Here is a 25,544-nt window from a genome sequence, read left to right on the forward strand (position 1 = left end):
ATACAAACTGAAAATGTATATATAAAATGTGTAAGATGTGCAACAAATCGAGATAACATGGTAGAAATTAAACATAAATGAAATTATAACCGCACATTTTGAACAGGCATCTCTCCAGGCCACCTGTATCCAATCGTCCTCGTGATGTAAACAAGCGTCCTGTCACAAAATATGGAGACGATCTACACAATGGTGACGTGAGAGGGGGGGGAAAGAAAGAAAAGAAAAATGAAAATACCAAAACGAAAACTATTCCTTCTTATTATTTTTGCTTATGTGGCATTTTCACTCTACGCTGCATATAATGTCTTCTTCAGCACCAAAGTAATATCTCGCGTTCACAGGGTGGTGAAGAAAGAAACAGGAGCGCCCTCGGGTAATTTCTCCCTCACACACACAACCGATGTGTAACAGTAGCCTTCACGACAGAAAAAACAAATGACAAAAAAATAAACTTAATTTTAGAAGGTCGTTTCTTTCTTCGAAGGTAATAATAAAAGAAAAGAAACGTGTGGCTTTGAGCTGAATGTAAATTGTGTGTTGTGTTTGCAGGTGTTATTGTCAGAGATGGCGGTGCGGCCGCTCCGTTTTTAGCAGAAGACTGGAATCCGTGGGAGGATGAACAGGTGGAGTACAACTCTGCCCTGAACAAAAAGAGAGATGCCTTTAAACAGCATCTGGATCGCATTGACAAGAACAAACCTAAAAGGTATAAGGTCCAAATCTGGGGGAAAGCTGCCATAGGTGAGTTGTGTTGTTTTAGACCAGTAATGTGTCACAGCTTGACTGTAATGCTTTATTCACCACCATTAAGATTTTTCTTCTGTCCTGTTATGAAATGCATGTAAAAAATAAAATAAAATAAAAAAGTTTTTAAAATTTTGAAAATGTCAAGAATCATGATTTTTATTTTAAGCTCATATGCTCTGCTGCTTGTTCTGCTATTAATACAAGTAGTCTACAATGCAACATAAGACTGGCAATATAGTTAATAAAATAGTTAGTTGAGTTAAGACCTATGATTCCTTGTGATTGCTACTCTACTTGACATCTAGGCTACTTGACTACAAAAAAATGAGAACACATCTTTAATCCATCCATCCATTTTGTTTTGTTACCACACATGGATCAGCGAACACAACTGTTGTTAATTTGTTCTTTGAGCGTAAAATGAAAAAGCAATCTGCCATGTTTTTAAGTTAAAGACAAACCTAATAACTGCATTATTTTACATTTACTCTTGATAACACCAGTAGTGTGTCCACATCCACTGAAGTAGATAAAGATGACATTAAAAAGATCTATACTCTGTTGCTGGACTGTACATGTTGGTCTTTTAACTCCAATAGCAAATTTCTTTTCTCCTCAGGGATTTACCTGTGGGAACATATTTTAGAGGGACCCCTCAACCCAACTGACAAGATCGCGCAATGGAGAGAGGGGGAGCTGCAGTCAGGGAAGATCGACTTCAGGTAACAAGTCACCTGCCAAACATAAAAATGTTTATTTAGGGCCTCTGTGAAATAATCCACACTATATGAAAAACCACTGAAGAGGACTGGAACCTTGAACAATGATTTGTTCCTCTCTTCCTCCATCCCCCTTTACCTTTTTGTCTTCAGTTTCTACACTGGTCCTGCTGTGGTCCAGGGCCACGTCCCTCTGGACATGAACAGCCTGATTCTGGTCCTGAACGGCCGCGAACAGCAGAAGATTACTTACTCCACGCGGTGGCTGGAGCATGTTCAAGGTCTAGTTCAGTCCCGCACAGTGCTGCATGTGGCTGTGGTCCTGTTGGGCAGCGAGCGCTGCAACAATGACTGGATTGGCCCGTACTTAAAGAGAAACGGTGGCTTTGTGGACCTTCTGTTTGTGGTGTATGACAGCCCCTGGGTCAATGACAAAGACGTCTTCCAGTGGCCTCTTGGTGTTGCTACGTAAGTGTAAAGGCATAATCAATACCAAGCCTCAATACATTTAAAATTTAATAACTTGGTCCAACATTTTGATCTGTATTTCTTTTCTCTGTTGCAGCTACAGGCAGTTTCCTATGATCAGGCCGAATGCACAGTTGATTACCTCCAACAGGCCATACCTCTGCAATTTCCTAGGAACTGTTTACAAAAACTCCTCCAGAGAAACACTAATGCAGGTGCTGAAACACTCAGGCCTGGACAAAGACTGCATCACCACTGCCAGGGAGAAGTGAGTCATTCTCAAGTATTAAAGTCGTCGTCTAGGACTGGAAAATTGCAATTTTATATTACTTTGTTATAGGATAAAAGGTTAAAAACCAAAGACTAACATTGAGAATATTTGTTTAAATATCTTTTCAGTGACACCTTCCTAATTTTCCTTTTTTAACATTAAAAAATATAAAATGCTACTAAAAAACAAACTAAAACTAAAAAAACACTGTAACCAGTTGAGACCCCTCAGTCTAAGTGGTATATCTGAACTTGGGGGAAAAGACACCCTGGAAAATAGTCTGATGTAAATGTCTTATAAATGTTACATACTATATATATTTTTTTTCATTTCATTGTGTTTTTTCATTATGTTTTAATAGGCGGTGTCTTTGCTGAGCTGCACTGGTGGAATAGTGACACAAACAGTGAATTTTCCACTAAAAATGACAAAAACCTTGTTAGATTTCCTCTTGATTTGCTGAGCCAGGCTGCTGAATCACTATCACTCACAGACCCGCACATTTTTAAGGCAGTCTCTTTAATCTCGTTATCTCTCATGAAAATCTCTGTACTGTAATTTTTTTGTTTTTTATGTAAACATTTTAAACACTGAATTTCTTTGTTTTTGTTATTTTAATTGAGTTGAGATAACTACAACATGACATGTCATGAAGGAACAGTGCAGGAATATATGTTCAATATTTATTATATTGACTATGGGAACTTAAGAATCGTCCCTTCTTGCCTCAGGTGGCTCCCTCAGGAGACAGCAGACAGCCTGAGACGCTACCAGACTGCTCTGGCCCAGAGTGAGCTCACCCTCTGCCCAGTTGGAATCAACACAGAGTGCTACCGCATCTACGAAGCCTGCTCTTACGGCTCGGTGCCCGTGGTGGAGGATGTACTGACACCTGGCACCTGTGCAGCGGGGTCCAGCTCCCCACTACGTCTCCTTAAGGCCGCGGGAGCGCCCTTCATTTTCATCAGTGACTGGAAAGAACTGCCGGCCATCTTGGAGAGGGAGAGAGGGATGACCCAGGAGCAGAGGGTGGACCGGAGGAGGAGGCTGCTGGAGTGGTACGCCGGTTTCCGTCAGCAGATGAAAGAGAGGTTTGTTGAGGTCATCGAGGAGACTTTCTTCAAAGGCGTCTGACTGTGGTGCTTCATTAACAAATTTTTAAAAAGATTAACAGGGATAACATTTATTAACAGTGATTTAATTTAAATGTAGTGTGGAGAAATGTGATGTACTACTGGAACAGTGAACCTGGTGATGTTCGGTGTAATATTCCTGTGTATTTTTGTGTCTGTAGTTAAGTTTCAAACCTGCCAACACATGTCAGTCTAAGTCCTGTAAAGGGCTCCATGACATAACTGTATATTTATTACCTAAATGTTTACAATCGTGGAATGTCCCGGCATCTAGAGAACGTGAATATTCAGCTGCCTTTGCATTTCTAAGTCCTTGTGTTATTTTGACTATGTTTTATATCTTTGTTTGTATGCACTATATTGTGATTTTTTAGGAAACACTAATTATTAGGTGTAGAATGAGACGATTATGTGTTTAAGGCTGTGTTGGAAAATGGTATTGTGAGAAGAAGCTAGACAATGGATGTTGTTTGTGTGGCATGAGTCACTTTTTTCTGTAAAAAAAAAAAGAAGAAGAAGAGGAAAGAAAAACAAAAACAACAGCTATATTTATTACACTGATGTGTGCTGCATGGATTTTTTTTAGATGGTGCAATAAAATAAAATGGAGTGTCGTATGAAGAGAAAATCAGTGGGTGTGCTTGTCCTGTGCTTTCCTTTCGCCTGCAGATGGCGCTGTGTACTGGTTAATATTCAGCTGCTACACTGAAATGTGAAGCAAAAGCTTTTTGAATGAAGGGGGAAAGAAAATCAACAAAGATGAAGTTATAAAAAAAAAGCGGGGGGGGGCAAAACAGTAATTTCATGTTGTTGGCTTATTCTAGTAACCCCCTTTTTCTGGTCCTCTGCAACTTGAGGCCCCATATGTCCACTTCTTATCCCACCTGGATGTCTGTATAAAAACAAGTTATCCTATGTCTTTATTTGCATTTGTTGACATGCCACATTTAAATCTGGGTGTTTGATGTGACATTAAAAAAAAATGTCAAGTGATACTGGAGGGAAAATATTGGGTGTTAATTGCAAGTCATTAGTCACTAGTGGAGTAATGTTTAAAGTCTGCTCCAACAGCTCTGACTCATGGGCAGATCCTCGTTTTCTGAGGAACTGGAGTGTCGGTCCACTGGTGTCCACTAGTGTGTGTGTGTGTGTGTGCGCGTGTGTGTAATAAGTGTGAGTGTGTGCGCGGCAGATCCAGATCCCTCCCTCTCCTCTCCTCTCCTCTCCTCCTCACCCTGCCTGGCTCCGGCTGCTGCAGTCGGCCTGCCCCGCTGTCTGTCTGTCTGTCAGTCTGTCTGCCTCTGAGCCTGCTGGGAGTTGGTTGGAGAAAACCGTCGAGGGAGAGCGGGCGAGTGAGTGAGTGAGCCAGAGGTGGAGGGGTTGAAAAATAAGTGTGTGTGTATGTGTGCGCGTGTATGAGTGAGTGAGCGCGTGCGTGTGTGAGTGGTGGGTGCGCGAGTCCTAAACTGGAAACCACTACCTAAAAAAGAAAGAAAGAAAAGAAACAGCCACGCTCACGGTTCTACCCGACTTTGAAACAGCTCTCCGGACGCAATACTTTTCTTTCCAAACAGCAGTGGAGGAAAAAAAAGAAAAAAGCACGCCGCCACGGAGAGCCTGAAAGTTGCGTGATTGTTTTTTTCTTCTTCTGTGGCGGCGGCAGCAGTGAGTGGTGTTGCGCGGCTCTGACTGCTCCTGACTGCTCCTCGACTGCTCCGATAGTTTGAGTGGATTCATTGGTTGGAGCAGGATTGCGCATTGGCTCTGCTGCTGGTGTATCCACCTCTTATCCACCGGGGAAGAGGAACAATGACGGACTAAAAAACCAAAACGCTTCCCTCTCTTGCTCCAAGTCGAGCTTGTTGCAGAGTTAAATCCGTTCAAAGTGCCATTTTGTGTGTCGCACCTCTTCTTTTTCTTCTCCTTCTCGTCTTCAATTTTTTTTTCCTTCTCCTTCTCCTGCTGCTCCTTGTGTGGGATGCATCGGCTGCTGTAGGATCCTGCTGGCTGCTTGTTGACAAACACTTTTTTTTCTTCTTAAACAAGAAGTTTTACAACAAGCTTCGGACGCCGAGAAGAGCAACGCAACATGTCCACGCCGAGGTTCAAAAAGGATAAAGAAATCATCGCCGACTATGAGAGTCAAGTGAAAGGTAAGAGACGGGGAGAAGAGACATGTTTGCTGGGAAAATGTGCTCGTTGAAGCCGCTGGGAGCGATATTGTTAAATAAAAAAAGAAAGAAAGGGGGGTGAGATTAACTGGAACCAGGCTTATTCATCACTACCTGGTAATGCTGTAGTGTTCACTAGAAAAAGTTGGTAATATATGACCTCAGGGTAAGATAAAACATGTATAACTAGAATATCCAGCTGTAAAATTAAACCTCCAGCCCCGTAGTTTAATAGTATTAATGTCAGTATTACAAGGGGATGAACTTCATTAGCAATATAAAAAAAAAGGCTGAGCTCAGGGGAGGAGGGGTAGGGGTAGGGGGGGCTTTTAGTCTATGGTTTAGTAGTTTTGCATGTGAAAGCCAATGTAAAGTGTTGCACATTCACCACCAGCCTATGGGAAAGATCTCTTATCTTTTAGCCTATAAAATGATCCTCCTATGTTCTGGTTGTCCAGTCAGGTTACTGCAATTCATCAGATAAAACACCGTCCTTTTTTTTTATTATCATTTATACTACTTGGACTGGTGCTTTTTATTGTGTGTGCTTGTTTAACAACCTGTTACAGTTATGGCTGTAGTGACTGGGCTGTTGTCACTGTTGCAGAGTTGGAGACTTTGTAGTTACCGCATGGTTCCCACAGCATTACAGCAGGATTATGCAACTGAAAAGAGAGGAAGAGCAGGAGCTCAGTCAGTGCTCGTGTGTTAAGATTTCAATGTGTTGCTCAGGGGCACCCCAGCAGAGCTTTCACTTGGATCTGCTTTTTTTTAATACTATTTTATACCGTGTTTCCTCGCTTAATGTCACAAGCCCACACTCATGTGACTGCTATGTGCCTTCCTTGGATTTCAGGGTGGGGATTTAAAGGTGTGGAAGAAGACACCATAATGATACCACCATAACTTAACTTCCTTCAAGCCTCCCAACCCCAAAGCACACACCGAGCAGAGCAGGGGAGGTAGCTTATTCCCAGACAGACCCAGCACAGGAAAAGAGAAGCTGTTGCTTGCTCCAGGGTAACCATGGGGATTTGGCCCCCAGCCAATCAGCCCTGTTCCTCAGCTCTTGCTAGCATGCTGAAATGCTCAAATACCACCTATTGAAGTCTCCCCCGCATCCAACCTTAAATCCAGAGGAAAAAAAAGGGGGGGGGGGGGGGAGGTTAGCAGGGGTCGTGGGGTTTAGAGGAGGGGGTGTGTAAAGGGGGGGGGGGGAGAGGGGACCGGTTCAGCTTGAGGAATTACAAGATTGCATGTGGCTGAGGCGCAAGTTCTCATTTGCAAGGAATGCTCAGCGTCCCCTTCCTCTCCCGGTGAGGATGACTAAGGCTTTTAGCCGATAATAGAGGGTGATGCACAGTCATAGGGGATGCTGAACAAGAGATGACGAAGCCTTCCATTTGTCATGCAGAACGCAGCAGGGGTAATAACACACAGCAACCTGATGCTGATGAGAAAAAACTGTTGCTTAAAAGGAACCCAGACGGAGCCCCAGGTGTATTGTTTTGTTGAAGATGCAGGATTCGGCTCCGAGAGGGGCGATGCACCGAGGCTTGACATGCATTGTAAATAAATTTGTTAACATCACAGGTACCGCGAAGATATTTGCACAAAGCAAGCGTGCTGTACTCATTTGGCTTGCACGGCAAACATCCTATGGGTATTCACTTTGAGAGCTGCTTTATTTCATTCATAATCACATTTCTTAAAGACATCTCAGGATGCGCGAGGAGGATCATCTTGACTTTATTTTGAATCCGGTCTCGGATGCAGGCACAAGACACATTGTGTTGTCAGAACCAGCAATATTCAGACACACTGTATCACCTCGGCTAAATTCGCATGTTTATGCCTGTTGTCAAGCACAACACTTGAGTCTTCAGTAGGTCAGATGACTCCCGCTAAAGCAGACGACGCTGTTTATGTGGAAAAATAGCTGCCAGGCCCGTTTGCATATCAGCAGTTAGTAGTGGAAGAAAACGCTTTGCGATGTAGTTACATGGTTTTTGCACTCAGTCAACATTAAGTATTCTGTTTTCAGAGCAGCTCCTAATTTTGCAGCTGTAAAGCGTTTTATGAGTTAAGTGTTTGCAGTGATAATGAGTCGGGATCACATCTGCAGCGTGGCTCTGATAGCCAGAGGTGGATTCTGGTGAACAGACATTGATTACTCAAGAAGCAGAACAACATGCGGTTCAGAAAGTAGCTGGAGGAGACGTTTGATCCTTTGGCCTGCATCCTGTCTGTCTCACGGTTTAAAGAATTTGTCTAAGTCTCCCAATATTTGGACACAGACAGTTTTGTCTCATCTTACATAACTACATTGATCTGTCGCCCGCAGGCCTCAGTCCTGATTTTGACAAGGGACATAACATGAGCACCGTGGTCATCTGCTCTCATCCAGCTATCTAGCAGCTATTTATTCTCCGGGAAGACTTGTTCAATTCAAAAATATACGCAGTTTGAGTGTTTTTCAGAGCCGTGGCAGCAGCTGTGTGCTGAGTGGGATTGCTTTTCAAGTCAGCAGATGTGAGGTATTTAATGTAATTTCCTATGGTGACTGTCTGAAAGCCTCCTTACAATGGATGACAGTACAATTCTCAGTCTGACTTGTCATTCAGCTGACATTCACTTCTAAAGTACCCTCCAACAGCCTCTTTTTTTTTTCTTACCCTCCCACAGAAGAAAGGAAAATGGTTGTCATTTTGGTAGTTCAAGGAAATTATCCTTGTACTGAAAGAGCTCTGTGGCATGGAGGATTAAATTTGTGCTAATTGCTTAAAATCGGCATTCAAATCAAGACTCTGGTCTGTTTTGGAAAAACAAAAAACATCAAGACGATCGGGTTAAGACAGTGGAATTTGTTAGTGCTTTATAGTGCACATTGGTTGCGCTCCATTTAAGTCATTTTAGACTGGCAAGTGAAAGGTTGTGGGCACGCTGGCATTCTCTGTGTGGCTCTCATGTTTCCGTGGACTCGGTGGATCGGGACATAGCAGCACTGGCTTGTTTTCTCTTGGGCAAAGTGTTGGTTTGATGTCAGTCTGTGGCCTGCTGATTGTGACCTGGGGGTCGTGACTCCGAAAGCGGGACCCCTTGAGCTTCTGACAGGGCTCCTCTCCTGGATCATCATAAAGGCTGCCCCCTTTGACCTGCCCCCGCTGTCGTTTGAAATCAGAGCCCCGGCCCCCGCTGCATTACTCAAAAGAGCGTGGTCAGCCCCATGTTTGTATGCAGGAGGGATTAAAGGCAGGAAACTGCTCTGAGATAGTTTGGTTGTGATTATCTTTCAAATTAATAGGATTTGTCTTGTGGTTAGAAGTCATTAGTTTTCCTGCATTAGTAATAATTACTGTTGTTTGATTGTGTGGCGGCAGATCTATGTGTAATATGTGTTGATCACTGTCTATTACACAATCCAGATGTCACGCATATGTGACATCTGGATCGTGCAGTGTTGGAGCTGTAATTTTGTTTTTAGTTTTTTTTTGTGCAACATAAATCTGGTTGTCACCCAACTTCAGCATGTGGTATGCAGAGAGTATGGCATGCTGATGATTGTGTTCACAATTGTTATTCTGTTACACACCAACAATGTTTTGGGCATGCAACAAGTACAATACCTTTTGTGATGTTTTTGAGAAGTCAAACATATCCAAATGACTCCAACATCTGAGTCTATCACTGTTTATTTATCCAATGTGCTCTGCTCACAAATTTTGAATTAATCAAGCAATACTGTTTGTTTTGCGTAACACAAACTTGCACAACAAATGAATGAGTCCACTTTGGAGTCATTTGCTCACTAAATGCCTGCTGATAATATAAAATAGGCCAATGCTTTAATTTTTAAAGTTCTAAAAAAAAAAAAATGGTTCAGGCACAAACCTGCACAAATTAATGGAAGCAGTTTTACCCACGTTCATTCATATGCAGTGTTTGTTCAGAGCTTTTTTTCTTACTTCCTGCAGCAGTTAAGTTGTAGCTAATAACTCCACGTTGGATATTAGTGGATCAGTGATGCTTTGTCTTAAAAGCGTCTCAGAGGCGTTGAAGGAGTTTAGAGGTCTAAAGACTAATGGAATCCTAACGCCTCCTGGAGCCTTTCTTCACAACATTACACGTCCATTCACACACTTACCATCTGTTTTTAGCACCCCTCCTTCTATTAATGTGTGTGTGTGTTTGTAGCCTGCTTCCACCCGGCGGTATGGCACTGGGTGTGGCGTTGGTCTGTGTGTGTGTTTGTGTGTGTGCCTGGGCGTGCGTTTGCATGGGTGGGTGAATAGTTATTGACAGCACCATCTGTGGCCACTCACCCTTTTTGCAGTTTTAATAAACTCTGCTGAGCACAAGCAAGGCTTCACTTTCCCTGCTGTGCTTTTCATTGTGGCCACAAAGGCCACTGGGATATTACTGCAGCAGCTCCTCCTGACCCTCACCCCCACCTCCAAAAAAAACCAGCCAAACCAACCCTCACCCATTCATGCCCCCGCATTCCTAAACCAAACAAAAAAAAAAAGAGGCTGCAATTCACGTGGCACTATTGCAGTTGGAAGACAAAACAAGAAGCTTGGTGTATTGTCTGCAGTTGTAACCGACACTGGTTAATTCAGTTTCTTCTCTGAAAGGATCAAATCAAACCTGCTGCAGCGTGACGCCGGCTCAGGCTGCCCTACCTCTGAATGAATCATACAGCGATTTGAAGAAATAGACGTACCGTTGTCCCAAGCAAGTTGGTTGCCACATGCCATGTTCTTGCTGCTGTCGGCCTCCCCGCCCACTGTGTGGGACCTGAGTGCCTGGTAATGAGCTGGATGAGATGCAGTGTGTAGCTACGCTGCATTCACTAATGGGAAGTACAGGGTGTTAATTAAATTGGACAATGGTTGGAGAAAGTAAAGCAAGGGGAGTTAAAACCACGGAGGGGAAAAGTGGAGTAAAAAGGGAGGAGGGTGTGTTGGAGAGATCTCTGGCTAATTTCTGGACAACTTTTAATTCCTTTGAACTACTGCTGGGCCCCGGCAGATGGACAGACACGAAGGCAGACAAGACACAGTTTGACCATCAGGCCGTTGCGGCTGCCTGCCACCCAGTAAGGCTGGATTAGAAAGAAGGCGACTTGGGGGGGAGGGGATGGTACGAGGTCAGCTCAGGAATAAGTGAAGGCGGAGGTCATAAGCTGTGACTTGGTTGACTTGTTTTAATCTGTGTCTGTGTGTGTGTGTGTGCGTCCCGTCGGTTCATCTGCCGGGCGTAAGCCGTTTATGTGTTAAGCGGTGGTGAAAGCTTTTTAAGATGAGTGCAAACACGCTGTAAGTGAAGTCTCTTGCTGCTCCTTATTTCCTGCATTCACTTTTTTTTTACACAAACGTGACATCTGCCACTTTGGCCTCCTCCTCTCTTCTCTGTGTCAAAGGTTTTACTTACCATGACAATCTGTTCCCAAGCTGGGGCTCGTTGCTTGGCTCAGGTACAGCAGTTTTGTCTTGAGTTAACCTTCTGGGCAGCGGGGCAGAGCTGTATGGAGTCGCAGCTCCTTTATGTACTCCCGCTGGCAAAGCCCGATGGCGCTCATGCTATTTGCTTGACTGGAGCCGCTCCTGGTTGCGATTTTTAATTTGGATTTATGGATCAGCGAATACTTTTTTCCCCTGGATTCCCAGCAGACATCATGCTCTGCAAAGAGCCTCATTTCTATACAACACACACAATTCAGTGTGATTTACTCATCTGAGCGTCACAAGTTGATGTCACTCACTGCTTTTACATCCACTCAACTAATTTTTATTATGACCGAAGTAAAGCAATTACCTGATTATTATTTAAAACAGGCATGTTAACTTTTTAATCAGATTATCCACATCACATTAAATTTGTAATTGTGTGAAGCATAACTAAATAAACAACTGGTTTACTCACCAGGCATTTATCTGTATTTTCTTTTGATAAATGGGTTTAATTAAGTCCAGACTGAGAACCTAACCTTTGTTCCACAATTAAACATTATCGTGTAATGCCTCATCAGAGCAGTGACACATAAACAAACCTGAGTCCAAAGTGATAATGGGGTTTGTTTAAAACTAAAAGATGTACAACAACTTGACTTTTATCTAATCCCGGGGCCGCGCTGTCTCTGCACTTCCGACCGCCTTCACCTGGCGGCTTTCCCAGCTTTCCTGAAATAATGCAATTCAGAACAATCAAGTGTTTGGCAGGAACGACAATCGAGAGGCTTTCATTGTGCTGACAAGTCCAGCCTTGTCTGCTTGCATCAAATGACCAGTTGTATTTCCTGCACCTGACAAAGACTAGCCAAATTACATTAGCAACTGGATGTGTTTTGAAACAACACATGTTTTCATATCATTCCCACTATATGCTTACGTCAGTGTAAGTACATGTCAGTGCTTTTATAACAGCAATATGTACTCAATTTCATCAAGTCCTAAGAAATGTGTTTCTTAAAATGCAGCTTTAGGGAGGTGTAACTTTTCCCACAGTGCCCCCCCAAACAATCCTTTTCTCCACCCACTGTCGCAAACTCTCTTACCCATCCACCCATAACGCTGATGAACAGAAGTTTAATTTACTGATCTCCCATACTCCTCCTTGTCCCCTCCCCCTCTTTTTTTGTTTCGTTCTTCTACCTTGACCTCATGACCCGAGGGAAGCAGGCTTTGAGCTGGCTGCCCTCCTAATCAATAGCCAGAGACCACCCCTTGAGGGACGGCTGCCATCTTGGGCTATACCCTGAGGAAAGGTTTGAGGGGGGAAAACAGTGTTTTAAAAAAAGAAGCCATCAATGAAATGTCAACCAAGGGGCTGCATCTCCTTTGTGTCTGTTAGTCTGATTGATTATAGCTTAGAGCCAAGAAGCCGAATGTCTGTCTTTTATTTCCAATATATCACAGTCCCGTTGCTGCAAACACCATGAAATGTCTACACTCTTTCATGTGGTCACCTCTTCCTCTCCTCCTCCCTCTCTCTGGTTTCCTCAGTCCGTTTGGTAAAGGAGAGAGGAGCTTGACAGAGTTTCTCATGGTCTCAGTTTTTAACTCATCACCCTCACAATAGAGGCTCATTGTGGGCTGCAGCATGGAGGAGGACCGGGCGGCAGCCATCACTGGTGTCTCAGCAGCCCCCAGGCAGGTCTTGTGAGCTCTGGCCTGAACTTTCCTCCACCCTCCCCCGAGATGGAAACTGGAGCCACAGCTGCGGTTGCAGCCATGCATATTGTGGGGTGTTTCAGAAAGAGAGAGAGAAAAACGCCATTTACGGATAAAGGCCTGTCAGCCATGTTCCTCCACTGCTCATTGTGTCCCACTGCCAGTGGTCACACATGTGAAGTGTCCCAGCCTTACTATGGCCCCCAAAACCTAAGCTTCAAGAGTTTCTCCATGCTGCAAGCAATCCTAAAATAAAGCACCGTTAATATATGAGGATGGAGTTAGGTCTCTGTATTCCTCTTTTGAGTCGTTTATGAAGCTTTTATATTCCCTGAAAACCGTCTGAGCTTCTGTGCAGCACTGGTCAGCTGATTCCACAAATAGTACAATCATTTTATTGTCATGAGACCTCATGTCATGCGGTTATTATGCAACAGATGAAATGGCTGATACCTCTTTGTATCCTCTTCTCGCTTCTGGTTTACAGTCGGATGAAAGAAAAGAATCCAGCTGAGTCATCAACTATTTCTAGCACACTTACAGTCTCTCTCACACACACACACACACACACACACACACACACACACACACACACACACACACACACACACACACACACACACACACACACACACACACACACACACACACACACACACAATCTGATTAATACTAGAAGCTGATAAGTAAAAATTTATCATTTTTATTAACTTCTGGTATTTGGTTTCTGTGTGTTCTGCCTTTTTGTCCCTGTCCTCTCACTGAACCCCTGCTGGCGGCCCTCTGTCCACGACAACTTGACCCTCTGGTCACTAAACAACTGACCCCTGCTCCTTGACCTGTGTCCTCAGACCTCAGCTCCTTTCAATTAGATGGTTGTGCATGTCTTAGTGTGACAGCAAGGATCCCTTATACCTGTTGGCCATTCAGATGAAAAGTTTTACCTCCTTCATGAATTAATGAGTTTTCAGGTCAGTCTATTGCAAGTCGTACTGTATGTGCAACTTGGTAACTGGCAAAAGTGCTGCTAGGAATTTTTTTTTTTGACCAAAGGAAATGTGAAGCCACAGGAACTAAACTCAGGAACTACACAAGAAACCCAAATTCCCCTTTTTAGCATTCCTGTTTGTGTTTCCACCACGTCTTATGAACTGTGAAGGTTCAACAAGTTAGTGAGATAACACTTATGTGTAGCTGTTTGTATTTAATGTCGCACAGCTCTAATGTTTGGGTGACTGTAGTTAACTGATGCCTGGGTGGGTACCACGTCTTTCTCATTCGTGCATGTCCTCAGCTCAGTCATGCTGCCTGTCTGTCTGTAGACTGCTCAGCAGACTGACGACGTAACTGCATGTATGTACCATGTCCTAGTATTGATATCCGTAGCACCCATGGCTTGTTTCCTTAGGGAACTGAACTGACTGAACACTATAACCCTGTTCATAGCTTCTACACAGCTCTTGGAAAACTTTGCCATGTCATTTCTTTTTCTGGTCGACTTTTTTTTTTTTTTAGGTTAGGATGAAGTGGAGCACATTGCTCTCTGCAAGAAGTCCCTGCAGACTTCTGACGGCCCATTTTATTATAGTTTAATAGGAGTGGCATGAGCTGCAAAGCAAAGTTAGTTTTGTAGATCAGGCTGGTCTGGAAATAGAACGAGCGTGATACTGTCCCGGTCTGCCCTTTTTCTCATAACCTCCAGTAGTGCAAAGTCGTATTTGACACAGATGGTCAAGAAGAAAAAAATATATCACTGGGAGGATGATGGCAAAAATTGCTGAAGCGGCATAGACGCTCAGAATAAGATTGTTTAGAACAATTAGAAATTGTCAGCTGTGTGTGTGTGTGTGTGGATACTTGCGCAGTCAGCTGCCCAGCGTGGACACAGACACTGTGGACATGCCTCATATATCTTACTTTTTAATCAGGCTGTGTGGAGGAAGCTACCGTCTCCCCTGGGGTCCTGTGATTTGTCCTGGTTAATGGCGTGTCACAGGGTGTGATGCATGCTAACCTGGCTAGGTGTGGGGCACATGCATGACTGGACTGTGGTCTCTCTCGCTCTCTTTTTCTCTCTCTCACACACACGCACACACACGACAGAGTGGCCTCTATCTCCTGGCTCTGTGGGAGACAGAAAAGAGAAAGCCCCAGTCTTGCTCGCTATAGTGTAGAGAAACAAAGAGCAGTGAAAGCTGATCTGTCTGTTCTTTTCTTCTTCCTCCCTCTTTGTCCCCCCCCGCTCTCGCACTCTGAGCAGCTGCCCCCGAGGTCCGGCGCATTCTCCGGCCCCGTTCGGCTCAGATCTCACGTGGTAATCCCAAAAAGCACTGTGCCGAGAGTGGCCTCCTGCAGGCGCTCGATCTCACCTGTCCGGTCATGCCAAGTTTTGTTGTTTTTCACACAAGGGAAGATGACAAAGGGCTCTAATGAGATATACTGACAGACATTTTTTTTTCAGTGGGAGTCATGATGTCATCTCTGTGCCTGAGAGTCAAACTTGGGAGGCTGCTCTCAGAGTCAGAGGTTGGCCCCCAGCAAAGTGGGAGAGGATTGGCAGTTAAAGCCTCCCCAAAGAGGGTTGGGGGGTCAGAGGAGATAACGGCACTGTCACTTCCTCCATATTGGTTTCCACCATAATTATCTGGAAAATTAGGCCTTGTGAAGCCTTCTCATTCTCTTGTCTACTCTGTGTGTGTGTGTGTGATGGAGCTGTGATCATGTTATCTTGGCCTCTGGTGCCCTGTGAGGAAGGGGAGGGGGGGGCATGGGAGGGGACGACGAGGCGTCATTGTGGACTTCCTCATTCTCCACGGCTTGGCTTTCACCGCCGATGCTTTGAGAGAAATCAATCCCTGCTGGCTGTGACTGGGACTGATTGGTCCTCAGGCTACAGAGTGGGAGACGTAGTGTGAGGGTGCTCATATACTGAAACCTGACACATCAGGAATGAGCCTCTTAACGTTAGTTCAGTACAATTGAGCCCCCCCCCTCCCCCACATCCCCCCTCTTTTGAAGGTTCCTTTGTCAGGTGACTGGTGAGGGTCTCTAAAAAGTTTGATCTCGGGTAGAGGAATGTGGAGCAAATATTTATCCGTGTCTCGGTTTAAACCACCAAACTCAGGCTGCACTGCAGTGAGCCGTCTCGATCAAGGCAGCCTCATTATTATGCCCTCGCAGTGCGGCTTTGGCCCTACAGATGTTGTTGCATCAGACTGAGAGCGAGAAGAAATTCGAATCTTGTAGTATAGCATTAAACTCTGGCTTTCATTTGAAGTTTGATTTTAGCTGTCACTTTGGTTAGCTGCAGCCCGAGCAACACGGGGTTCCACTTAATATTTTGTTTAATTCTGGGAACATTTGAAACTTGCATGATAATAAAATGATAATGATTGTAGTCTTAAGATGGTCTCTGATGATTCATTCACAGCCCTTAAACAGCCATTAAAAATGCATGTGTGCATATTTGGTTGAAACTCTGAAGTGTCTCATATCAGCATAATTATATCTCTTTGATTTTAGATTATGCGCCTCTGCTTTGAAGTTTGACTCTTGGTAAAAATTTCTGTGGCATTTTCCCGGGGCTGCAGGAAAAGCCCCACCACAAACGACCGTGCTGGCTCTGTACACACAAGCCCATGAACTCTCATGTATGGGAAATTATTTTTCTCTCTACTTAAACTGCCATGTCTTACCCCCCCCCCCCCCCCCCCCTCCCCTCAAACTGTCCTCCACCTGCCCTTAATTCTCTACCCTCAATCTTCAATCCCAGCTTTAGCTCACCCATCCATGCACTTCATTACTCTAACCCCCCAACCTGCCCATTTTAGTCCCAACCCCTGTGCCCTCAATCCCCAGCCTGTGACCAGCCAGATGAAGGTCTAAGTCATACTGATGCTCTTCTGCTGACATTCAGACTGAGTGCGGTGTCATCCGATCAGGTTATTATCTGTAAATGATACGAGTCTCTTGGCCTGGTTTTGTTTGGATCAAACAGCTGGTCAAGTCTCAACACTTATCAATGGGGTTTAGAGAATCAAAATGTAGTTTGATGCTGCATGAGATGTTGTAAATATGTGGCCATTAATTGGAAATCAACCACAACAAACCAGTTTTGCTCTCTTTTAGTGCCACACACACAGCTCAGCAGCCTAGTCGTGGTCGTCATTGATAGTGCCCAAACTCTGAGGCTGAACCCGATGTTGTTTAAATTGTTTCCATCCTACTCTAGATTTTGAATGATTTGATACTGACTGACTAAAGCAAATTACAAACATAATCTCATCAGCATTGGAAAAAATAGGTTTTTATCAGTAATAATAAAACTAGAAAAACATAAAAGTTACAAACTAATTTAATTAAGAACAAATTTGACTCCATTCAATGATTCCATACGATGTTGGAAACATTTCTTCTTCACATTATTCCTGCTGCTGCACATTCACGCCGCCTGCACTATACCTACACCCCAAAAGTGCTCCGTTGGATTCAGATCTGGTGACTGGGAAGGACCTGAAGTACACTGAACTCATTGTTTCTCTTTTTTTTAGTCCTGTTTGGCACAGTTTTTCCTTCGTGACATGGTGCATTATTATTATTATTCTGGAAGTAGCCATTAGAGGATGGTAAATTGTGTCCATAAAGGGATGCACATGGTCAGCAACAATACACAAGACAGGCTATGGCATTCAAACTATGATTGATTGTATTAAGGGGCCCAAAGTGTGCCAAGAAAACATTCCCCATGCCATTACACCACCAGCACCAGCCTGAACTGTTGACACAAGCCAATGCTGACCCTGCCATCTGCGTGCCTCAGCACAAATCCAGATTCATCAGACCAGGCTACATTTTCTTCCTGAGCCTGTGCAGCAGTTTGCAGCCGAGGATATCTGTTGCTGGCTGTTAACAGCATTAAAAATAGTTTGAGACAATGTATGTCACGATTTTGGCTCTATATGATTTATATGAGTTGATATGAAGACTTACTGAAGCTCCTGGCATGTATTTGTGTTTTGCACTGCTGCAAAACACAAATAAACGGGTACACAGATGTTTCTAATCAAGTGCTTGCTGAGTGCTACATAGGCACACAGAGGCAGGGCTCATCAGACTCATTTCCTTGAAGGAACTGTGGCTCCAACTCTCCAATAATTCTTCTCATGGGACTTCAGCTGTCCAGATAAACCAGGTGTTGCCTTTTCTCTGCTCACCACGTCCCATCGAGGTTATGACGTCCAGTGTGCACAGAGACGACCCCGTAGCTCAATAAAGAAATAGATTTCAGATAAGAACTCATGTTAGTTGTGACCAATGTTTTTAATTGCATTTATTGCCCATGACATTTAATAAGATCAAGTAGAGAAAGGGTTGAATGTTATGTCTCATGTCTTGTTAAGACTAGAATGAATGAAATACCTCAGTAAACATCACGGTGATGTTGATGCTGATGCTCTTGGTGTACTTGTGTTTGTATGATTATAATCAATAACAAACATAATTTTCACCCCAAAATGTTTTGATGAGGAGGACTGTATATATATATATTAGCTCTGCTGAAAGACAACTCTTAAATCTCTCTGCTCTTCCTGCCAGAGCTCAGACTCCACATTCCCCCAAAGTGAATATGTTTACACGAGGCTGAAGCCGTCTCCAAGAGTGGATTATTTCAGCTGTCACAACTCTGAGCACCAGGTGGGAAAAGATGAACTGTTTTCTCTCACTGAAGAGGTTGAGGGGAGGGGAGTTTCTGCTTTCTGTGCAGCAATCTCAGCCCAGCTTACAAGACAAGTTGAACAGTGAGAATAAACAGCTCTTGGTTATTCATTCACCATCATTCATTCACACAAAGTGCACAGACAGACAGGAGGAAACAGACAAATGACACACACAGGGCACATCACTAAATAAACGTTAATACATCCTATTAACACTCGCAAAGCCTAACACACAGGGACGCTGTGTGCTACTTAGAGTCTTAATTTAAAGGCATTACCCATGTAATCAATACTGCCTGTGTGTAGACACAGTGGGGTTTGTAAAAGTATTTTTAGAGAAGGCTGAATGGGCATGTGTCTGTGCGTGGAGCGTGCGTATACTAGATTGCGCATGACAGTGCAAACTTTCAGCTGTGCTTTGTCTCAGCCAGCTGCTCCTTTGCAGATAAGACGTTATCCATCTTTTCTTGACCTTGAAAGTAGCCTTGTCTTTTTAAACTTGTCCCAGAGAGATTTGAGTAGGAGGCTGGAGCTGATTGCAAGTTTGAAATTCTTTTTCATGGGATTAATCTCGGTGTCTTTTCCTTCTCATTGTAAGATGTATAGCTTAGGTTAAATTGATTTAGGGGATGTATATGTTTCACTGTTTTTGCATTGATTTTAATTGGTGGTACACAGATTGTAGTGGACTGTGTGTGCATGCTTATAAAGTCTGACTTTGGATGTAGCCTTTCTCTGTTATGGTAGACTCTCTGCAAATGTTTGGTTGTCAGAAAAACAGAAACAGCCTGCAGTTTTTCCAACAATCTTTTTAACTCACTTCTGTCTGAGAGTTGAACACTTTTCCTACTTAAAGCCAGCCCTGCTCTGTTTCTGCTTCCTCCTCCTTTTGCTCCCTCTCTCCCCACAGCGGGCTTGCAGCACATGTCCATGCCTCTGGAATTACAGGCCTCGCCTTGAATAGTAGGGTTGTTCCTCCCTCGGTCCCTCCAGCTCCTCTAACTGGCTTAACCCTATCAAAGGCCCAGAAACCACACATCCTGCGAGGTGCTGTTTTTTGTGGCGGGACGAGGGGAGGGGCGCAGCGAGGGGTGGTCAGTAACAAGAAGCAAAAACACATGAGCGGAGGGTGATGTTTTTCTTGTTCTCTGTTTAGTGGATACAGGACAAATCAAGGAATGCCATGATGTTTCCCATGTGGCTTTTTCTTTTCCTCCAAATTCATTTGCCCTATATTCGCGCACCCCTCAGTTATAAGCCATAACGTTCTCCGCAGTTTAAGGATGGCTGTTGCTCTTTCTGTCTGTTGCACACACATGCTGGCCGGCTGCTTGCTCTCTCTCTCTCCCCTGAAAGTGTCATCAATCACTGACCCAACCACACATCAGTGGAGATAAATGTCTTCCCTCCCTACTGCAGGAAAGTAACCACATACTGATTTACTTCTCATTGTCTTCACATTGACTGCTGTGGGCCTCTCGGCCTGTGGCAGAAATATGCTTCGTATTAGGGATGTTGCGATGTACTGGCAAAAAAATGAAATATTGATATCATGTTTAAAATACACTATGTATGATAAAAACGAGGATGGCAGATGTTAGACCTTGTGTATCTTTTATTTGTCAGCTTACCTGGTTGCCTTTTCACTGTCCTAGGGTGGCTCTTAAGTTTATATTAACTTTGCATTGCCACAACCCCACAGTTATGTTAATTAACCCCTGAACTGTATTCATTCATTATGTACAGAGCCTGAAACTAAGCCTGATCTAGTCTTTTTTTGGAAATATTGATTTTATGCAGATGACTCCAGTTTTACACAGTGTTGAAATAGGCTGTTGGTCCAGGACAAACCTTGATTAAAGCACAAACAAGAAGGAGCTAGCTCATTACTTTTTCTTTTCTACCATCTCAGGTTGTTTGTGTTTGTGTTGGTAAAATCTGTTTTTGAACACGTTCCCGCATTAACATATTTTTGAAGTACGCAGCTTCCCTCCATCCACTGATGTTTTTCTTGGAGTCATAAAAAGACGGATCACGCTAATCACGGGTCAGTCTTCTCACTGGTATTTGTTTTCATTAAGTGGGGAAGATGAAACATTTGAGTACGAGAGGGAGAATGAAAATAGCTCCGAGGCGTGCTTCCCCTGTCCTCTGCTGCAGTAATATGTAGAATTCATTTAGGGGAGCCGTCAACTAAAATTGCATGATGGACCTCGGCCTTTCTGAAGAGTCTGATGGGACACATAGAGCCAGGTGTTTATGGAGATGGACTGTGTAATAAGAGGATTGGGAGGCTTCAACAGAGATGTCTGGGAGACCAGGACCAGTCTTTATGCACTCCTCAGTCAGCAGACTGTTCTAACCCCCAAAGATAGCAAGTTACTCCAGCGTTGTGGTGTGTTCAATGACATCCTTCGTCATCGGTTTGTTTTGTGCTTTGCTTGAAGGCACATTTGGTGGATCTGCTGCACAAGTCAGACAAAACAACTCTTCACAAGCTTTGTAAGCGAAGAGTGCAAGTTTTCACTGGGTCGAAGTTCAAAGGAAACGAAATGAACACAGACTGAACTCACAGACACAACAAAACAAAAAAGAAACGTGGCTATTCTTGTATCCAGTAATTGTCATGTGGTGCACAGCGACAAACAGGAGAGAGCATGTTGTCACGTCAAATAAAGATGTTTCCCATGATCTGACTTGTCGATTGAGTTCTGGATTGCATGTTGGTTGGGTGGTCCTGCTTGTCAGTGACACCTCAGCCCATAGCATAGTGTGCAGTCATCTCCTCTTCCTCCTCTATACTTTCCTCTGGCCCAATGGTGCCACAGTGTCCCGACTGTGGGAACGCGTTGTCAACCCAAACCGGCTAGCGGCTCCAGCTGGCTGCAGGCCACGGAGTTCCTGGCCCCAGCTTTGGTGTCTCCACGTTGCTGTGTGGGTAGACAGGCAAAGGGACAGGCCACTGAAATAGAGATGTACATAATGTGAAGGAAGGCAGATGCACAAACACAGCGGGTAAACAGACAGCTGGACAGGGTGACAGACACAAGAGACAGATGGCAGAGATGGACGGACAATAGAGGCAGGTAGGCAAACAGGCAGTGTGGAGGCAAACATTCAAACAATCTGGTATGTAGCAGAGCTCCAGCCCACACAGATTTGGTTTATTTGCACAATATAGAGACGTGTTAGTGTAAATCTTGTGGAAATATATTGTATGTGATTGTGTTTATTGATTGAATCCTTCACAAAAAAATTAAATATTAATTGTTTTCAGATTTTAAAATGTGAGGATTTTCTGCTTCTTTCTTTCTTTCTTTCTTTCTTTCTTTCTTTCTTTCTTTCTTTCTTTCTTTCTTTCTTTCTTTCTTTCTTTCTTTGTACCAGTATGAAGTGAACAGCTTCTGGTTTGGGGCTGTTGTGTCGTCTCCAAGAGCATTTTTCTGCATATTCTGACATTAAATAAACTTGACCGTAGGCACTGAATCAAAAACCCTAGTGGATAATGATTATTTGCTCTGCACTGTTTATTTAACTGAATACAACGGAGGTACATTATGGAGACCCCAGGAAACATTAGACTCACTCATGGACGGAAATAAGAGGCAGTGTTGGAGGGCAGACCCTGGCGGCTCTAGGCGCCGTCAGAGACGCCGCACTGACAAAACCTGAGCTGAGACCAAACTGTCCAGTGTGCAGTGGAGGGAGACGGGTGGAGAACAGAGGTCAGCAGATGTGGGGAGGGGGGAACAGAGGGCAGCGAACTTGTAGGTCGCAGAGCTGTCAAACTGATTCACTCCGCCTGCATACCTGCAATGTAGACTCATACAGGTGCACCCCCCCCTCTTCTTCTCCACCTGTTTGTGTGTGCAGGTGCACGGGCGAGGATCCACATTGTGCGACTGTTCATTTATATGCTCCCTCTGTCTCTTTCTGTCTTTTCTTGCCTGCCTCCTTGGGGCCCACGAGGGGGGAATATATATATCCACAGTCTCAAAGAAGAAGCAACCCCTTCCTCAAATGCTTATCACCGCAGGCCACATAACTGCTCCGCCATTCTTTAGGTTCGCCTTTCCGAGTTTGTATTATTCAAGTCCCCACCACTGTGCTCCGGTTTCCATTTGTTTACCGCGAGGGGAAGAAAATATTCCTATAGATGAAAGCTTGTGTGCTCTCTGTTCCAGATGTTTCTCGTGCGACACCCTTTTTAAAGGCATTTATCTCTTCAGCTGTCCGCCCGCAGAAATTTTCATAGTATTGTTACCCCAAACAAACATCCCAACTGTAAGAAGCGCAGGCCTGCCCGGGCCAAGTCTTTAGCCTGAGGTTAGCTTTGTTGTGAATGAGAAGCTGACGGGCTGCCTTGACATATAAGCTTTAGCTCCTTTATCTCTCCCATCACTAATATCCTCAGACAAAAGCACAAAGAGCAGGCCAGATGCAAGGCAAGGTGTCATTTTTCACTTGGGAAAATAGAAATTGTTGACACTGTACTACTTTTCTCAACTCCAGTGTGTGTGTGTGTGTGTGTGTGTGTGTGTGTGTGTGTGTGTACATGCCTTTAAATTAAGGCAAGCTGACAGTTTTTGCCTGGACTGGTTTTTGAGTCTACTGATTACCTACGACTCTCCTTCTTTCTTTCGCACACAAGCACCCACACACCGGTCCCTTTAGGGCAACAGACAGAGCAGCTGGGTAAGGTCTGGAGATGAATGAGACAAGTAGGTGAGGTCTGGCCAAGAGGCTGAAAGAGATCAATGTATTTCTCACAGATTCCTCGTTTTCTCTGATGCGGAGCCACACAGATGTAACAACTTCCTGTCCTCCTGAGCATTTCACTCTGCCACATTTTTTATCGGCCTCGGCCTGAAGTGCTAAAGTTAAAGCAGATTTAGCTCTTTCTGTCAAAGTTGTATGTCAAATTCTGATTCTCACCCCCTATATTGCATTTAGGGTCTTTTGTGTTCTGGCAAACCAAGAGATGCCTTTCAAATATACATAGGCAGAATATTTGACACCCAAATTAAATCCTTTCAGAGTTTACGTGCCATGCATGCATTTATCAACTGCTAAAACACAAATGCGAACCTTACATGTACTCACACAAGCACACATCCAGCCACACAAAATGCCGGGCAGACCAGACGCACCAAACTGGTGTCCAGATCAAACAGTACGTCGAGATGTTAACCAGCAGCTGAACAAACAGCCGGGCCTCTAAAGTGTGCTTACTTGTCCCAGCATTCAGCCCCTCACTCTCTTATTTTGTTTGGATCAAACCGATGGTCCTTACAGGCCACCACAATGTCAGCGGTGATTGATCTCTCTCCCGCTCGCTGCAGGCTTCTCATTCGCGGGGGCGTTGCCGTAGCAACAATGGCTTTTTTGGCTCTTATGCCTTTTGACAGAGCTGAATCTAATTGGCAGAGATGATTGCATTACAGATATTGAAATCACGGCATTTAAATATGACCTCGTTGAGTGGAACTGACATTGATTTAAGTGCGCGCATTTCGCTCGGCGAGATTCGTGCGGCGGCTCGCATCCGTCTGGTGCCTGCTGGAGATGACTCTTGTTTGAACAGTAAGCGTTGCTAGCCCGCCGCGGCTGAGCTGTTTCTGAATCAGACTATAAAAATCAGAGTGCAGGAAGGAACCTGAGCTCTCTGGGTCTCTGCCGCCCACAATACTCCCGAGCCCAAGAGAAAACACAAGAAGTGGAATCACAGCAACCACTGCATTTCCTGTGTGTGTGTGTGTGTTGGAGTCGTGTGGAGAAGTAGCTGGAGTGTGTTTACTCTTGTTTTTACCTCTGTCTGTTAAGTTGTGTACAGGGGCCTTGTGTGTTCCTCTCACTGTTACACATGTGTACTGTACATGGAAACCCAATAACAGCTGATAGTCTTCCTCCTCTCAGCACCAGCGACCAGCACAACAAAGCTTCCATGCAGATAAGTTGCTTTACTACATGCCTAAGTCACTTCTCACGAGCGGACCCGTAGTATTGGATCATAAAACATCCTGTTGGTTCAGCTCGTAGCGTCTGAAAGAAGCAGAGAGGACCACGGGCCAGAGGCTCTTTTCCACTCTGGATTAACAGCCATTCCCTGGATCACAGTAGCCTGCAGTGCTTCCATTGGAAACCTCTCTGTGGTTTTGGAAGCTGCTAACATGTCAGTCAGATGTTGTAATGTGGCCCACTTTGCCAGTTCTGTAATGTTTTGAGATAAAATGCTTTAGTAAAGCTGGCAGTGTTGTGTGTAGTTTGGCTGCGCTTTATGTGATCGGAGAGGATCTGTTGAACCCCGTTGGCAGAGGCGTGTTAGTTCAGACAGACTCGAGTGTACTTCAAGCTGCAACTGTGTCCCTGAGAGCTTTATTTCACCCAAATAGGATGTTTCACCTTTTCAGCGCTATGTGTGTGTGTGTGTGTATGCTTCTTCACAGACAAGAGTGGGTATGACACATCGTGGTAAATAGAAGGCTTGCAAACCAGTATCATCGCCTCAGTAGTGGTGAGGTAATGTGAGATAACAAGTGGAGGAATCAGTGACACACTCCAGCACTCAGCCCCGGATGTAAACCAGAGGGGGCGTCCAGCAAAGTCCGACATGCCAAGCACATGATGAATCTCTTACTGGTCCCACCAACGTAATGAAGTCACCACACAAGTGCTCCTTTTTTTACAAGAATACCATGCGACCTCCTCAGCTTTAGTCAGCAGGTCTGTGACGCGGGGTCATGACTTATTGGTCCTAATGAGTCAGGACGTCAAACGGAGAAACTTCTCCCATCAGGGAGACTCTCGAGGGCGCCACAGGAAGTATGACATTAGTCAAGTGAGCAGTGGGCGCGGACTGGCTGGTCATTGTAGAAGATTGCTGTTACACTGACAGCTTACATGTCATCTCTGGCTGTGGGTTTGATTCAGTGTTATTTTATGAGTTCTTGTAGTAAAGCATAGTACAGTGTTTCCGTTTAAAATGATTATTGGAGAATGATGTTTGTTTTTCTTAGTAGTAGCAAGGGTTTGGGGCTGAATATAGACAAAACAGACTGAATGGGTAAATAATCCTACTGTTTGTTGACATAGCACTTGTGTGCTTCTTGTAAATTCCTGGTTTGTCACGTTTACGTTTACATC

At 44.3% G+C, this 25,544-nt stretch overlaps 2 protein-coding genes across 6 annotated transcripts in view; both read left to right on the forward strand.

Annotated features, from left to right (window-relative positions):
- The first annotated feature begins 179 nt into the window (after positions 1 to 179).
- rxylt1 (ribitol xylosyltransferase 1) lies at positions 180 to 3,933 on the forward strand. Its single transcript, XM_083973323.1, has 6 exons — positions 180 to 376; positions 553 to 744; positions 1,370 to 1,472; positions 1,623 to 1,937; positions 2,035 to 2,205; positions 2,940 to 3,933. The coding sequence occupies exons 1-6, from the start codon at positions 229 to 231 to the stop codon at positions 3,340 to 3,342; spliced, it is 1,332 nt and encodes a 443-aa protein (XP_083829449.1). The 5' UTR covers positions 180 to 228; the 3' UTR covers positions 3,343 to 3,933.
- Positions 3,934 to 4,579: 646 nt separating this feature from the next.
- Positions 4,580 to 25,544, forward strand: part of srgap1a (SLIT-ROBO Rho GTPase activating protein 1a) — a 78,150-nt gene continuing 57,185 nt past the window's right edge. For 3 of the 5 annotated variants that reach the window (XM_083973823.1, XM_083973826.1, XM_083973827.1), the window contains exon 1: positions 4,580 to 5,494. In XM_083973823.1, the coding sequence (XP_083829949.1) occupies positions 5,431 to 5,494 (64 nt within the window). In that variant the 5' untranslated portion in view covers positions 4,580 to 5,430. The remainder of the gene's footprint in view (positions 5,495 to 25,544) is intronic. The other 2 variants (XM_083973824.1, XM_083973825.1) reach the window with 2 other exon arrangements.

The sequence above is a fragment of the Trachurus trachurus genome (assembly GCF_905171665.1).
Source record: "Trachurus trachurus genome assembly, chromosome: 6".
Classification (NCBI taxonomy): Eukaryota; Metazoa; Chordata; class Actinopteri; order Carangiformes; family Carangidae; genus Trachurus; species Trachurus trachurus.